The sequence below is a fragment of the Oncorhynchus gorbuscha genome, linkage group LG13 (genome assembly GCF_021184085.1).
Source record: "Oncorhynchus gorbuscha isolate QuinsamMale2020 ecotype Even-year linkage group LG13, OgorEven_v1.0, whole genome shotgun sequence".
In the NCBI taxonomy this organism is placed as follows: domain Eukaryota; kingdom Metazoa; phylum Chordata; class Actinopteri; order Salmoniformes; family Salmonidae; genus Oncorhynchus; species Oncorhynchus gorbuscha.
In genome coordinates this window covers 43,199,502-43,215,354 of record NC_060185.1, presented here as the reverse complement: position 1 = coordinate 43,215,354, position 15,853 = coordinate 43,199,502, and the positions used below count along the sequence as shown (strand labels likewise).

Below are 15,853 nucleotides of genomic sequence, written 5' to 3'. Positions count from 1 at the left end.
GTCCTTCTAGATGTATAAGGAATCACTGAATCCAACACGAATGTGTTGCCATGGTAGTTCAAACGGGGTGGAAATAACAATTATTTCACCTTATTGTATATAATTTAGGAGGAAATGACTAAATCAATTGGACTGAGAAAATGAATCTGACAAGCTATTTATTTGAAATGCTATTGGTTATTATACTGAACAAAAATATAAACGCAACGTGAAACAATTTCAAAGATTTTACTGAATTTAAATAAATTCACTTGGCCCTAATCTTTGGATTTCTCATGACTAGGCAGGGGTGCATCCATGGGTGGGCCTTGGAGGGCATAGGCCCACCAACTTGGCAGCCAGGCCTTTTATTGTCCCCAGCACGAGGTGGACCTGTGTCATGATCATGCTGTTTAATCAGCTTCTTGATATGCCACACCTGTCAGGTGGATGGATTATCTTGGCAAAGCAGAAATGCTTACTAACAGGGATGTAAACAAATTTGGGCACAACATTTTTTGAGAAATAAGCTTTTTGTGCTTATGGAACACTTCTGGGATCGTTTATTTCAGCTCATTAAACATAGGACCAACACTGTAAATGTTGCGTTTATATTTATGTTCAGTGTAGTTCACACCAGCAACATGGATGGGGATTTCAAACAACATGGGTGCACGTTTTTAAGTCAGATTAGGTTCAAAGACCGACATTATTGAAAATGTGCTGTAGTTCAATTTACATGGTATATGGACTAACCATTTAACCAACAGACAAGAACATTTATGTATTTTATTAAGTAGAATAATACATTTTGCACATTACATGCATTCAACAACATTCACTACACTGTACATCCAAATTCTAACATGTAAATCAAATCCTGTAAATTCATTCAACCTCAGAATATGAGGTATAATATGTCCACTCCTGAGTGTAGTCATATGAATGGGTTCATTTGTGACACTAACTCTAAAGACAAGTTTAAAATAATATGAATTGGACTCAATGAAGCAGATGTAGCCACAGGTAAAGATTGTCTACAATTCTAGCAATAGATTCCAAGAAGACCGATAGTTAAAAAAAACACATAATAGCTGTACAAAAACAATTATTCAAAATGTCCAAAGTTATAAAGCAGACAATAACTTAATAATATATGCATCTCCTTCAAAATAAGAAAATCCATCCAGAAATGTTTAGAGTATAGTGCTAAACGTATGTGTGTGTGTGTGTGTCTGGCACAGGACTCACATTTATCCCACCAGCGGAATCAGCTGTGGACAAGCCATGAGAGAAGGGAGGTGTGTGTAAGAGACTGCCCCTTCCACAGAGCCAAGTCCAGGAATCTTGGCATTTTTAACAGTGTAAGGGAGAATTCCGTTCAACCCCTCCCATGGAGGGGGCCGCTGATCTTACAGACCACCGCCACCAGGGATCTCTAGCACTGAGACTCGGCCATGGTCTCTCCCTGAGCCGGAGGCCTCTCTTTGTGGACGTAGTAATCCTCATAGTCGGAATCCTAGAGACAGGAAGTGGGGTAACAGATACATATTTCAGCGACATCTCAAATTGTCAGACATAAACTACATTTAGAGTATGTTATAATGGCGCAGGAGGAGATGGCTGCCGTTATACGGTCCCCTAACCAATTGTGGTATTGTGTGTTTTTTTGTGCGTTATTTGTAACTTATTTTGTACATAATGTTTCTGCCACCGTCTTCTATGACCTAAATTAGCTTCTAGATATGAGGAGAGCGATTACTCACCCCGTACTGGAAGAATACTTTTTTTTCTGTAACGAGTCGGACGCAAAGAATTTACTCCAGACAAGGCCCTCATCCCCATTATTCGCAGGAGAAAGAGACTGAGATATCGGGGACGTAAGGTCTGGGTGCCTTCTAAGGATCCAACGGCGAGTAATCTGCTTTTACCATCGATCCTATTACCCAACGTACAATCACTGGATAATAAAATAGATGAACTACGAGCACGTACTGTGCTTTGTTGCATTACAACCTGTAATTTAAATTGATTTTTATTTGGATTTCATGTAATGGACTACACAAAATAGTCCAAATTGGTGAAGGGAAATGAAGGGGGGAAAAAACAAATGGAAAATTGGTTCATGCATATGGATTCACCCCTTTGCTATGATGCCCCTAAAAAAGATCTGGTGCAACCAATTACCTTCAGAAGTCACATAATTAGTTCAATAAAGTCCACATGTATGCAATCAAAGTGTCACATCATCTCAGTATATATACACCTGTTCTGAAAGGCCCCAGAGTCTGCAACACCACTAAGCAAGGGGCACCACCAAGCAAGCAGCACCATGAAAACCAATGACCTTGCCAAACAGGTCAGAGACAAAGTTGTGGAGAAGTACAGTTCAGGGTTGGTTTATAAAAAAATATCTGAAACTTTTAACATCCCACGGAGCACAATTAAGTCCATTATTAGAAAATGGAAAGAATATGGCACCACAACAAACCTGCCAAGTGAGGGCCGCCCACCAAAACTCACAGACCAGGCAAGGAGGGCATTTATCAGAGAGCTGCAAAGCTCCACAGCGGAGATTGGAGTATCTGTCCATAGGACCACTTTAAGCCGTACACTCCACAGAACTGGGCTTTACAGAAGAGTGGCCAGAAAAAAAGCCACTGCTTCAAGAAAAAAATAAGCAAACAGATTTGGGGTTCACCAAAAGGCATGTGGAAGACTCTCCAAACATGTGGAAGGTACTCTGGTCAGATGAGACTCAAATGGAGCTTTTTGGCCATCAAGGAAAACTGTCTGGCGCAAACCCAACACCTCTCATCACCCGAAGAATACCATCCCCATGTTTTTCCATAATTCTATCCTCCTGATTCAGGAGCAGGAAGCATCAGTGACTCGGTCAGTAAAAACAAGTGGTCAGATGAAGCAGATGCTAAACTACAGGACTGTTTTGCTAGCACAGACTTGGAGTATGTTCTGGTATTCTTCCGATGGCTTTGAGGAGTACATCACATCAGTCACTGGCTTCATCAATAAGTGCACCGATCACGTCGTCCCGCAGTGACTGTACGTACAAACTACACTACAGATTTAAAGTTTTCATAACAATCGGAAATCTGTATTTTTGGACACCGATTTTGCCGATTAAAAACAATATATATATTTAGTTTGCCAATGACACAACAGTGGTAGGCCTGATCACCGACAACGATGAGACGAGGAGGTCAGAGACCTGGCCATGTGGTGCCAGGACAACAACCTATCCTTCAACATGATCAAGACAAAGGAGATGATTGTGGATTACAGGAAAAGGAGGACTAAGCACGCCCTCATTCTCATCAACGGGGCTGTTGTGGAGCAGATTGAGAGCTTCAAGTTCCTTGGTGTCCACATCACCAACAAACTATCATGGTCCAAGCACACAAGACAGTCGTGAAGAGGGCACGACAAAGCCTATTCCCCCTCAGGAAACTGAAAAGATTTGGCATGGGTCCTCAGATCCTCAAAAGGTTCTACAGCTATACCTTTTGACAGTACACTGGTTGCTTCACTGCTTAGTATGGGAAGTGCTCGGACACCGACCGCCAGGCACTACAGAGGGTAATGCGTATGACCCAGTACATCACCGGGGCCAAGCTTCCTTCCATCCAAGACCTCTATACCAGGCGGTGTCTGTCAAAGACTCCAGCCACCCTAATCATAGACTGTTCTCTCTGCTACCTCATGGCAAGCGGTACCGGAGCGCAAAGTCGAGGTCCAAAAGACTTCTTAACAGCTTCTACCCCCTAGTAATAAGAGTCCTGAACAGCTAATCAAATGGCTACCCAGACTGTTTGCATTACCCCCCTTTTTTACACTGCTGCTACTCTCTGTTTATTATCTATGAATAGTCACTTTAACTCTACCTACATGCACATATTACCTCAAATACCTTGACTAACTGTTGCCCCCGCACATTGACTCTGTACCGGTGCACCCTGTATATAGTTTCGCTATTGTTAATTTACTGCTGCTCTTTAATTATATATGTTACTGTTATTTTTTACTTAACACTTGTTTTTTCATAAAACTGCATTGTTGGTTAAGGGCTTGTAAGTAAGCATTTCACTGTAAGGTCTACAACTGTTGAATTCGGAGCATGTGAGAAATACAATTTGATTTGAAATTGATCGGGGAGACATGTGCCCCTAACTAATTCATAAGCAAAAAGAAACATGCCATACCAGCAAATATATGTGGCAGCATGTCGTGTTTTTCTCCTTGCTGTGGATCTGCTTGAAGCCAGGCTCCTCTCTGTCAAAAAGATGGTAGAGTTCAAATTGGTCAAATCACAAAACAGTCAGCATTAGCAATTTGCTATATCGGCTCAAGGCAGTTTCTCAATTGATCTTTCCTTGATTCCTCGCGTCATCTCTGCTCGGCTTCTATTCAATCGTATTGGAGGAGAAGGTCCATTGTCCCTCCCCTTGGACCCTCTTCTCCAATGCATTTTGAGAAGGAGGTGGGTGAGAGGACAAAAGCAAATCAAGGAAAGATTGGACACTCAGCAAGTCAGGAATGGGGGCTCTCTTTACCAAAACCATATCACTTCTTTAAAAACATATGTCCATATGTCTAGGAGGCCATGAAGAACTGGTGCACTGATTGAGGAGTAAATCTACTCACCCAGGTGTGACCTCAATAGGGGAGTGGTAACCCTGGGTCTGGCTCTTGTCCCTCAGAGGGCAGCACATGCGACCCAGCAGAGCCAGCGTGATGATGGTGGAAGGAAGCAGTATGAAGGCTAAAAGCACTGCCACATCTGAGAAGTGAACCGCGAGCACTGTGGAGAAGAGAGGGTTCATCATAACCACATACACATTCAGTGTAAGTGGAGACGGTAAAGATTTGTTAATCTCTTTAGTTACGAGATCCGCGTTGTATGACCTCAGCACAGCCGTACTAAAAACGTAGTTTAGCATGCCTTTGTGTGCAATTGCTTTAATAAACCTGTAAAATAAATCTGCATCCTGTCCTCAAAAGCTTCTAGAAGATGGATTGTTTTAGCTTTGTGGAAAATGTGACAATGTGTAGCGCACACGTACTGAAATCTATAAGTATTCAAAAAGGCATCAATAAATGTGACCGACCATACCAGTATTGAACATGAGGTAGGTTTTACTGCCCAATGAGAAGTAAATCTCCCCAGTGCCACAATTCCCACACAGTCATGTTCTACACGTCATCATTCCTAAGGTCAACAGGTCAACAGGGTGAACCCACAATCACCTTTTCTAAAAAATCTTAAACTCCTGCCTCTCAATTACGGGACAAATTCTGACTTGAGACGCACACAAATGTTCTTACTGGAAAATGTTCTCAAAGTCCTATTAACATCAGAGCATGATTCACATGCACCCATCTCAAGTTAGAATTTGGCCCTAAATATACATTCCTCTGAGGAATTGCCTCACCTTCGGGCGTCACGGTGAGGACGGTCTGTGAGGTGGGGAATCCGTGGACATCGGGGGGGTTCCTGACAGAGCAGGTGTAGGTGCCGTTGTCGCTGAGGGAGGAGTTGAGGAGCTGGATGGAGGCCACGCCCCGGGCCGGGCTACCCAGCCACTTCACACGCCCATTAAACTGTCCATCCCGCGGAGGGAACACCAGAGAGGAGAAGTGGAAGAACTGGGGAACAAAGAGAAGAGGAGAGATTGGGATGACTCTGGGCATAGGTTTAGTACAGTGTTACTCAGACCTTGGCAACAACAGAGCCACTTAACAAGACACAGACAACAGACACACAGCATCAATCACACTAACCATTACCGCGTTTTGAAAAGTAGCAGGGGTAGAAGGCTGGGAATGGTTTCAAAAAGCTAAAATAGGGCTTTACTCAGACGGCAACACACCGAAAAATAGACAATAAGAAGTGTCAGAGACACATTGAAGAAAACTAATTACACATAGTGAATAAACGGCACAGGAAAATGTACACAAAGACCAACACACGGCAGGGCTGTTAACAATCAATGGTACTTAGCAGTTATATTTGTTTTATAGCTCTGTATGGGCTGGGCTCTCCAGGAGGCACTTCAGTTCAGACAGCCATAGAGCTGAGACTGACAGCACACTAAATCCAATCACTGCACCCAGTCAACCCAGACAGATACTTAGGCCTACCTCAGACAGGTTACAACTAGCCAAGTATCTCTGAAACATTCAGAGCCAGACCCAGATTAAAGCTAGTCCAGGACTAAAACTCACTTTCAATGTAATTTGGGTCCGGGAAACCGTCTCTCGGGGTGCAAATGTTAGGGTCTGTGGTTCAAAGCTTTGTGGTTACCGTAACGGTAGTGACGAACCGAATAAAAACCTGGTGGATCATGGCCATCAAAATGGATATTGAATTGATATGCTCATGTCTTATACAGGACATTGATTGACTGGAGGTGTTCATTCAGTGTCATTCAGAGGAATTTAATCACAAGCCATCCAAGTCCTTCCTTGCTATGGATATGTGATTTAATCGTTGGACATTTTGAGCTGCCTTTTCAACCCTGGAAATTCATTCTCATCAAGATATTGATAATTATGCAGGGAGATGAAGCACACCACCAACTCATAGTTCTCAAGCATTGGCTGATAAATTATATTTCTGATTGAGTTTTCAAATACTTATTCACAGTGCCTTTTGATATACGATTGTGGCAATAAATGTGTCCGAATCTGCTAATGAAATTGGATGGAAATAAATGTACTATGAGAGACAAATTCACTCTCTAGCTCTGTTGTGTTGGCTAGCTCTGTTGTGTTGGCTAGCTCTGTTGGGCTATGCGGCAAAAAGTTCCACGTTTCCTTATCCATCTATAGTTGCACAAAACAAACTTTTTCGAGTAAATAAGGAATTTAAACCAACAACCATGTTATGCTTATACAGCCGACACACCTAGGATGAAGAGTTTGTGTCGGGTGACGTAACAGCCCACACTATCTGCTGACACTGACACAGCAGTAGGCCTGACTACTACATCTTAATGACTAAACCAACAGCTCCTATCACCTCATCAAGGGAGCCGCAGCACATTAGTACCGAGTGCTCCTATAGGATATGATATGCCAACAACTACATAGCGTATACATTATCGGCCCTCGAAATGGAATTAAAAACTTATGCGGTCAGCTGCTAAGAGTATCAACAAGGAAATTGGATCTAGGGGAGCTTTGGTGTCGGAGACCTAAGTTGCGGTTAACATACATTTACCACATCACCAAGATGTAGAAGATTCCTGCCCCTAACTGCCTGGGGTTTCTGAGTCATATTTCCGGGGGTTAAGTGTACCATAGAAATAGAATTACTCTAACGGGCATCACAATTCAAGTCAATGTATTGGGATGGGAGGGCCGGCGGCAGCCATATTAAGTGTACCCATGCCAGGGTGTAAAAGCACAGTAATTCTTCATTCAATGTGCACTTTATTATCAATCAACTCAATATACGGATTATTTTTCTATGGTGGGAATTTACCGCCTGCGGAGGGCCTCCGCTCTGAGGCCTGTAGGACCAGTCCACTGACATACGGCTGGTGGCTCGGCTGGTAGAGGTGAAGGTGCAAGTCAGGGTGACGGCATCACCCCTCACAGAATGGACCTCCGCAGGGGAGCTCACTGTTATGCCTGACACAGGGCACAGCACTGAGGGAGACAGCAGGGCAGGGAGGGTGAGATGGTGAGATGAGGAAGATAGATTCAGGAGGAGGAATTGTACAGACTTTTGAGTGAAATCCAGTTGGGAACAAAATACACTGTGATAGTCAAACGATTAATAATTTGGAAGAAAGGTAGTTCATATAAATAAAACAAAAATAAAACAGAATAATGCTAAATGTCTCATTTTACAATTGCATATAATCACAGGTACCCCTAAAGGCCCACATTGTTGACCCAGTATTAATCCAGTACCAAGATGGCAACATTAAAACATCTGTACACTGCCTGGTATTAATTGGAATTACACAATCTAATGCATTTTCCATGGGAGACATTGTTTGCCTGGCATCATCTGACAACAAGACTACCAGACGACTCAAGAATAGCTGTAGCAGTAAGTGTCCTAGTTCTCTCTCTCTTTCCATGTTATCTTTTCATTGACATTGAGAGTCTGGCATTGGCAACATACAGACATAACAACCACAAGCATTCCAAGCAATTAATCAAAATCTCAACCATTTAATAGCCGTTCTGCCTACGAAACAAGCACTGCACACACGTTGTATAATGTGTAGAAATTGAGGAGGAGCTGATTTTCTAACGATTTGCATAACAAGTGTATGTACAAGTGGCACTTGTAAAAATAGTCCTTTACCACATTCCTGGATTGGTAAGCAAACAACAATATGTTGATCTTTCCATCAACTACTAGCAAACATAGCAATAACAACACAGCCTACAGTAGTAGTAGTAATAGTATTCCTTGCCAATGCAGACATTGTGCAATGTAAAAAATAAAAAATAAAAGACAAAAGATTTAAATAATGTGTGTTATATTTCAAAACAGGGCCACCCCCAAAGATCCAATACTGTATTTTCCATGTGAATTCCAACCCACACAGGGAAATGCAAACGTATCATTTAACATACAACACACTGTAGGTCTGCATGTGATTCACATTTCAACAGTACATAACAATTCTTCTGCCTTGGAGCAAGTAGATACAGTTGAAGTCAGAAGATTACATACAATTAAGTTGGAGTCATTAAAACCCGTTTTAAAACCACTCCACAAATGTCTTGTTAACTGACTAGAGTTTTGGCAAGTCAGTTAGGACATCTACTTTGTGCATGACACATGTAATTTTCCAACAATTGCTCACAGACAGGTTATTTCACTGTATCACAATTCCAGTGGGTCAGAAGATTACATACACTAAGTTAACTGTGCCATTAAACAGCTTGGACAATTCCAGAAAATGATGTCATGGCTTTAGAAGCTTCCGTTAGGCTAATTGACATAATTTGAGTCAATTGGAGGTGTACCTGTGGATGTATTTCAAGATCTACCTTCAAACTCAGTGCCTCTTTGCTTGACATCATGGGAAAATCAAAAGAAATCAGGCAAGACCTCAGAAAATAGATTGGAGACCACCACAAGTCTGGTTCATCCTTGGGAGCAATTTCCAAACGCCTGAAGGTACCACGTTCATCTGTACAAACAATAGTACGCAAGTATAAACACCATGGGACCACGCAGCCGTCATACTGCTCAGGAAGGAGATGAGTTCGGTCTCCTAGAGATGAACGTACTTTGGTGTGAAAAGTGAAAATCAATCCCAGAAAAACAGCACAGGACCTTGTGAAGATGCTGGATGAAACAGGTACAAAAGTATCTATATCCACAGTAAAAGGAGTCCTATATCGACATAACCTGAAAGGCCGCTCAGCAAAGAAGAAGCCAGTGCTCCAAAACCGCCATAAAAAAGCCAGACTACAGTTTGCAGCTGCACATGGGGACAAAGATCGTACTTTTTGGAGAAATGCCCTCTGGTCTGATGAAACAAAAATAGAACTGTTTGGCCATAATGACCATCCTTATGTTTGGAGGAAAAAGGGAGAGGCTTGCAAGCCGAAGAACACCATCTCAACCCGTGAAGCAGCATCATGTTGTGGGGGTGCTTTGCTGCAGGAGGGACTGGTGCACTTTACAAAATAGATGGCGTCATGAGATAGGAAAATTATGTGGATATGTTGAAGCAACATCTCAAGACATCAGTCAGGAAGTTAAAGCTTGGTTGCAAATGGGTCTTCCAAATGAACAATGACCCCAAGCATACTTCCAAAGCTGTGGCAAAATGGCTTAAGGACGTCAAAGTCAAGGTATTGGAGTGGCCATCACAAAGCCTTGACCTCAAACCTATAGAACATTTGTGGGCAGAACTGAAAAAGTGTATGCTAGCAAGGAGGCCTACAAACCTGACTCCATTCCACCAGCTCTGTCAGCAGAAATGGGCCAAAATTCACCCAACTTATTGTGGGAAGCTTGTGGAAGGCCACCCGAAACATTTGACCCAAGTTAAACAATTTAAAGTCAATGCTACCAAATACTAATTGTGTGTATGTAAACTTCTGACCCACTGGGAATGTGCTGAAAGAAATAAAATCAGAAATAAATAATTATCTCTACAATTATTCTGACATTTCACATTCTTAAATAAAGTGGTGATTCTAACTGCCCTAAGACAGGGAATTTTTACTAGGATTAAATGTCAGGAATTGTGAAAAACAGAGTTTAAATGTATTTGGCTAAGGTGTATGTAAACTTCCAACTTCAACTGTAAGCCTTTGGACACTGTCCCCACAGAGACAAGTGAAGGTCACATCCAAAGCAGACATTTTTTTTTTACTATGGACTATGGACTACTATGGACACAGAGACAGTACTGTCATCTACATAGGATTAATATGCAGAAATCCTGTGCTATTTAAAAAGACCTCATTGTAAAGTGGACTGGAAATTAACAAACTAATCTCATAAACAAGGTTGAATTTATTTTTTAAATAATAAATAATATTTCAAGTTGAAGAGCCTTTCGAGTAGCAGATGCTTGATAGCTGTTAACATTTAAACTGTTGATGGGAAAGTTGGCAACCCATTGGCATTTATCCACATATGTCTCAAACACACAGGAAATGACTCCTCCTACTGTTCAACCAGTAAATCTGCGAATAGGAATTGTTATATAAATCTGATCAATGTCAATAGACCTCACCCAAGAGGCATATTCACAGTTATGTATCATGGATGCTTTGCATTGGACGCAGGCCACTTTAAGCTCAATAACAAAACGTGAGTGAAATTGAAAACAAGGAAAAAGGTCAACGCTATGGGTTTCATGAATTTCACATGACAGGGTACTGCATTCCTGTTGTAAGCTTAGGCCTCAGGCGCAATTTGGTTTGTTGTGAACATGCAGTATAATTATTTGGTAGCGGCTATTCAAATGGATACATAGCAGCCTAATCAAAATGTTGTATATATTATGTTAAATGTGAAGGTAAAAATGTGGCTTATTATAATAATTCTAACAATAATTCACAATGAATGAGTCTGTAGGATAAAAACAGTAGGCCTAGACAATTATACAGGGTACAAATTCAGGATTCTATATTTTTTTTAAACGAATGTTTGTGTTTAATTTGTTTGCGTCGCAAATTCGGCGATCTGTGACATTGAAAACGAGCTCGACAAATGAGAGGGCTGTACTCACCAAAACAAACCATTAAATACAGCAACAATACAATGTTCAAACGTATACTCATAGGTTGTTGCCGAACCATTTCAGTAAAATGAGGTAGGGAATTAGAATAAATTGTATTCCAGGGACTCGTCGTCCATGTTTTTGTGTAACTCATTTGCTCCGCTGTGCCTGTCCAGTGCCCACTAACTGACAAACAGGTGTTTCAGGAAGTATGACAGACACTGCGCAGCCTGGCCAAAGAAGAACTAGGAAGCGAGACATCCTACTCGCTGTTTGTTCACCCGTTTTTTCAATTAATTTCGTAGACCAGACCCAGCTGCTATTGCATTACTGTCTATGGTAGACATACCCAGTTATAAGTACCGGAACTTGCTTTTTGTTCAATGGTAAACGGCCTGAGTGAACTATCTTAATGTATTCACAATCTTTGGCCTGGCATCACAGATTCTTAGCGCGTTTTTTACGTTCGTTCAACAAAACTTCTGTAGCACTGACAAGAATGAGGAGGAGCTTGAGAGAGCAAAAGAAGAGTCTCATCTTTTGCACTTACCTGAGTAGGCCTGCATGATTTTTAAGTTGGCAATGTGTTTGTCTTTATGTCTTTGTAGTAGCAACATCACCCAATTGGAAAGCATTTTTTTCACTCCCGAATGTAAATTAAACCTCTTTCAATGCCACTCATCACCTTATGTGACATTGTGTGTCTAATCCTCCTTTCTCATCAGCCAAACATCCCTCTCTGTAAACTTCTGGCTACCCTGTGGGAACGACCAGCTATTCCTAGAGTACAATACCCCTGTCCCAGAGCCCCAGTCTTTAACTTTGTAATTATCCTTAATGGGTGAGATATTTGTCTCTCTCTTCCACAGTTTACCCCTGTGTACACACCTACGTTAGAGAGCCCTTTGAAGTTATTTATGTCTTAATTTAACTCTGATACCATTACGTCCATAGTGAACCACTATCCATCCCGGGGGCATGCACCTCCTACACCGACAAGAGAAATACATCACAATCAGATTTCTACATGGACAGAGTTTCAGGGATGTACTTTTAGTTGCAAATGTGAAGGACTCTGGCCTCTGGGTATTACCTGAGTGTGTTTCCAACAGTGCCACTTTGTATTTTTGTCAAGTGTATGCATAGAGATGCCTCTGTTTGGTACAGTGGTGTGCATTTCAGCTCTACCTTCCCAGTGAAAATGAATGGACCCTCACTTCTCACTGTCTCCATGGTGGCACGGGCAACAGAGGACTTATTCTTCAGATGTCAACATGTGGGGAAACTACTAAAAGGAGTTTGGTTACAACATCCAGACTGTGCATCTGATTATCCAGGTGTATGTGATTGTGCAGTGCTTTGATGAAAAGTACATGGCCCTCCTCTCACCTTTTGGTAATGGACATTATCTCTTCATGTGTACAGAAACCTGAGAGATATACATACAAACATGACTGGAGCTGTCAAAATTGTCAAAGCAACGAATGGCAGACTCAATCAACATCTGTCGGAATTCATACTGTGGACAATACAACCAGGAACATAGTGTTGACTCTCCTCTAGAAAAATAATGGAATCCTATTTTACTCATGTCTCTTCCCAGCATAATGTAGTTAGAGTGCACGCTCTCGCCAGGGGACGCTGTAAGTCGTCAGTCAAGTCTTCAGTTCAGCTGTGCTGTTACATTCCCATGGTGAAGTGTGTATTATTGCTGCTGGTGCTACCTGCCAAGCCCAGCCCATTTGTGGCAAAGGGCACCAATAGGGTGATGTGTCACGCTGGCATGAAGGATTGTGAGACAGGCGCAGGAATGCGTAATAGTTTTTTTTATTAAGCTCAAATTAAGGCGTGCCGTGTAAAGGCACAGGGACGAAGACCAAACAAACATGTAACAAAACACAGGGTAGAAACCCAAACCAAAAGAGCGAGGAGTACATCGAATAAATAACATGCACACAATGATTAACACACGGGAAGAGACCCGTAATCATCTGCGCAATCCACAAGGGCACGAACGCCCAAAACGCACAGCACAGGTACTCACACACACCAACGGACATAGTAACAATAATCGACAGGACAATGGTAAACCAAGGACACACTTATACAATTACTAATCCCTGGCAATAGGGGCCAGGTGTGCGTAATGAAAGTTCCGGAAGTGAACTGTGACATGATATTTTTACGAAATACTGTCTGTGCCTGGTACAATCCATCATTGGGTGTGGAATGATCTGTGAAAGAGAATTTTACTGTCTCTTTGTTTGTCTGTCTAACTGTCCCCTCATTCATTTTAACCAAGCCGTGTTATATTAGTCATGTCGTGAGTAGTTCAGTAGGTGTGAGGGAGGATTTAAGGACTCACAACACAGAGAGGTCTTAATCACAAATCTACGTTTACATGATTATATACTTCAACATAAATGTTGATGAAAATGTCATTAAGTTTAACAGATACCATACAGTTAATGTATCTTGTATTTGTGTAATTACATAGTAACTAGTAACTGATATGACAGCCAGAATTTGAATGGTTTTCTAACATTCCAATTCAATCATTCTTCCATGAAGCTTATCTACACTGAACAAAAATATAAACACAACATGTAAAGTATTGGTCCCATGTTTCATGAGCTGAAATAAAAGATCCCAGAAATGTTCCATACACAAAAAGCTTATTTCTTTCGAATTTTGTGCACAAATGTATTTTAGGTCCATGTTAGTGAGCATTTCTCATTTTCCAAGATAATCCATCCACCTGACATTTGTGGCATATCAAGAAGCTGATTAAACAGCATGATCATTACACATGTGCACCTTGTGCTGGGGACAATAAAAGGCCCCTCTAATGTGCAGTTTTGTCACACAACACAATTCCACAGATGTCTCAAGTGTTGATGGAGCCTGCAATTGGCATGCTGACTACAGGAATGTCCACTAGAGCTGTTGCAAGACAATTTAATGTCAATTTCTCGTCACTAAGCTACTTCCAACATCGTTTTAGAGAATTTGGCAGCACTTCCAACCGGCCCCACAACCTCAGACCATGTTTATGATGTCATGTGGACAAGGGGTTTGCTGACGTCATCGTTGTGAACATTGTGCCCCATGGTGGCGTTTGGGTTATGGTATAGGCATAAGCTACTGACAACAAACACAATACAATTTTAGCAATGGCAATGTGAATGCACAGAAATACCATGATGAGATCCTTAGGCCCATTGTAAGGCCCATTTCTTTTAAGGTATCTGTGACCAACAGATGTATACACTTGAAGACAGATGTTTGCATACACTTAGGTTGGAGTCATTAAAACTAGTTTTTCAACCACTTCACAAATTTCTTGTTAACAAACTGGAGTTTTGGCAAGTCGGTTAGGACATCTACTTTGTGTGTCATTTTTCCAACAACTATTTACAGAAAGATTATTTCACTTATAATTCACTGAATCACAATTCCAGTGGGTCAGAAGTTTACATACATTAACTTGACTGTGCATTTAAACAACTTGGAAAATTCCAGAAAATTATGCCATGGCTTTAGAAGCTTCTAATGGGCTAGTTGACATCATTTTAGTAAATTGGAGGTGTACCTGTGGATGTATTTCAAGGACCTTGTGAAGATGCTGGAGAAAACAGGTACAAAAGTATCTATTTCCACAGTAAAACGAGTCCTATATCGACATAACCTGAAAGGCCGCTCAGCAAGGAAGACGCCACTGCTCCAAATACACCATAAAAAAGCCAGACTAAGGTTTGCCACTGCACATGGGGACAAAGATCGAACTTTTTGGAGAAATGTCCTCTGGTCTGATGAAACAAAAATAGAACTGTTTGGCCATAATGACCATCTTCATGTTTGGAGGGAAAAGGGGGAGGCTTGCAAGCCGTAGAACACCACCCCAACCGTGAAGCACGGGGGTGGCAGCATCATGTTGTGGGGGTGCTTTGCTGCATGGGGGACTGGTGCACTTCACAAAATAGATTGCTTCATAAGGTAGGAAAATTATGTGGATATATTGAAGCAACATCTCAAGGCATCAGTTAAAGATTGGTCGCAAATGGGTCTTCCAAATGGACAATGACCCTAAGCATACTTCCAAAGTTGTGGCAAAATGGTTTAAGGCCAACAAAGTCAAGTTATTGGAGTTGCCATCACAAAGCCCTGACCTCATCCTATAGAAAATATGTGGGCAGAACTGAAAATGCGTATGTGAGCAAGGAGGCCTACAAACCTGACTCCGTTACACCAGCTCTGTCAGGAGGAATGGGCCAAAATTCACCCAACTTATTGTGGGAAGCTTGTGGAAGGCTACCCGGAACATTTGACCCAAGTTAAACAATTTAAAGGCAATGCTACCAAATACTAATTGAGTGTATGTAAACTTCTGTCCCAATGAGAATGTGACCCAAGATCACATTTTTTCTCCAAGACTTTTTGAGGAGAAACCCTGTTTATTTATAGAGATTATTAAGTGATGAAATCAGGAATGAACTTAGCATTGAGTGGATTATCACCTGGAGCTTGGTGATACTGGAGAGATCCCAGATTACACCAGTGTTGCCTTTCATTCAACAGAGCTGCCATTCTTAACTACAGAATGCAACAATAGATCCAATTATCTTGGATCATTAGACTCCCTT

At 41.6% G+C, this 15,853-nt stretch overlaps 1 protein-coding gene across 1 annotated transcript; it reads right to left on the bottom strand.

Annotated features, from left to right (window-relative positions):
- Positions 1–748: 748 nt before the first annotated feature.
- On the bottom strand, positions 749–11,427 carry LOC123992955 (myelin protein zero-like protein 3). The gene is made up of 6 exons (XM_046294621.1): positions 11,220–11,427; positions 7,484–7,650; positions 5,430–5,643; positions 4,642–4,798; positions 4,200–4,269; positions 749–1,498 (listed from the first exon to the last, which is right to left on the bottom strand). Exons 1-6 carry the CDS (start codon positions 11,362–11,364, stop codon positions 1,418–1,420), a joined length of 834 nt encoding a protein of 277 aa, XP_046150577.1. The 5' UTR covers positions 11,365–11,427; the 3' UTR covers positions 749–1,417.
- Between the last annotated feature and the right edge of the window lie 4,426 nt (positions 11,428–15,853).

Bases quoted from the DNA above. Each gene is read 5' to 3' on its own strand.
- LOC123992955 (XM_046294621.1), bottom strand. From the start codon at position 11,364: ATGAGTTACACAAAAACATGGACGACGAGTCCCTGGAATACAATTTAT. The intron at 4,799-5,429 runs GTGAGGCAATTC...TCTTCTCCACAG, and splicing joins CCTCACCGTGACGCCCGAAG to TGCTCGCGGTTCACTTCTCA. The intron at 4,270-4,641 runs GTGAGTAGATTT...TCTTTTTGACAG, and splicing joins CCTATTGAGGTCACACCTGG to AGAGGAGCCTGGCTTCAAGC.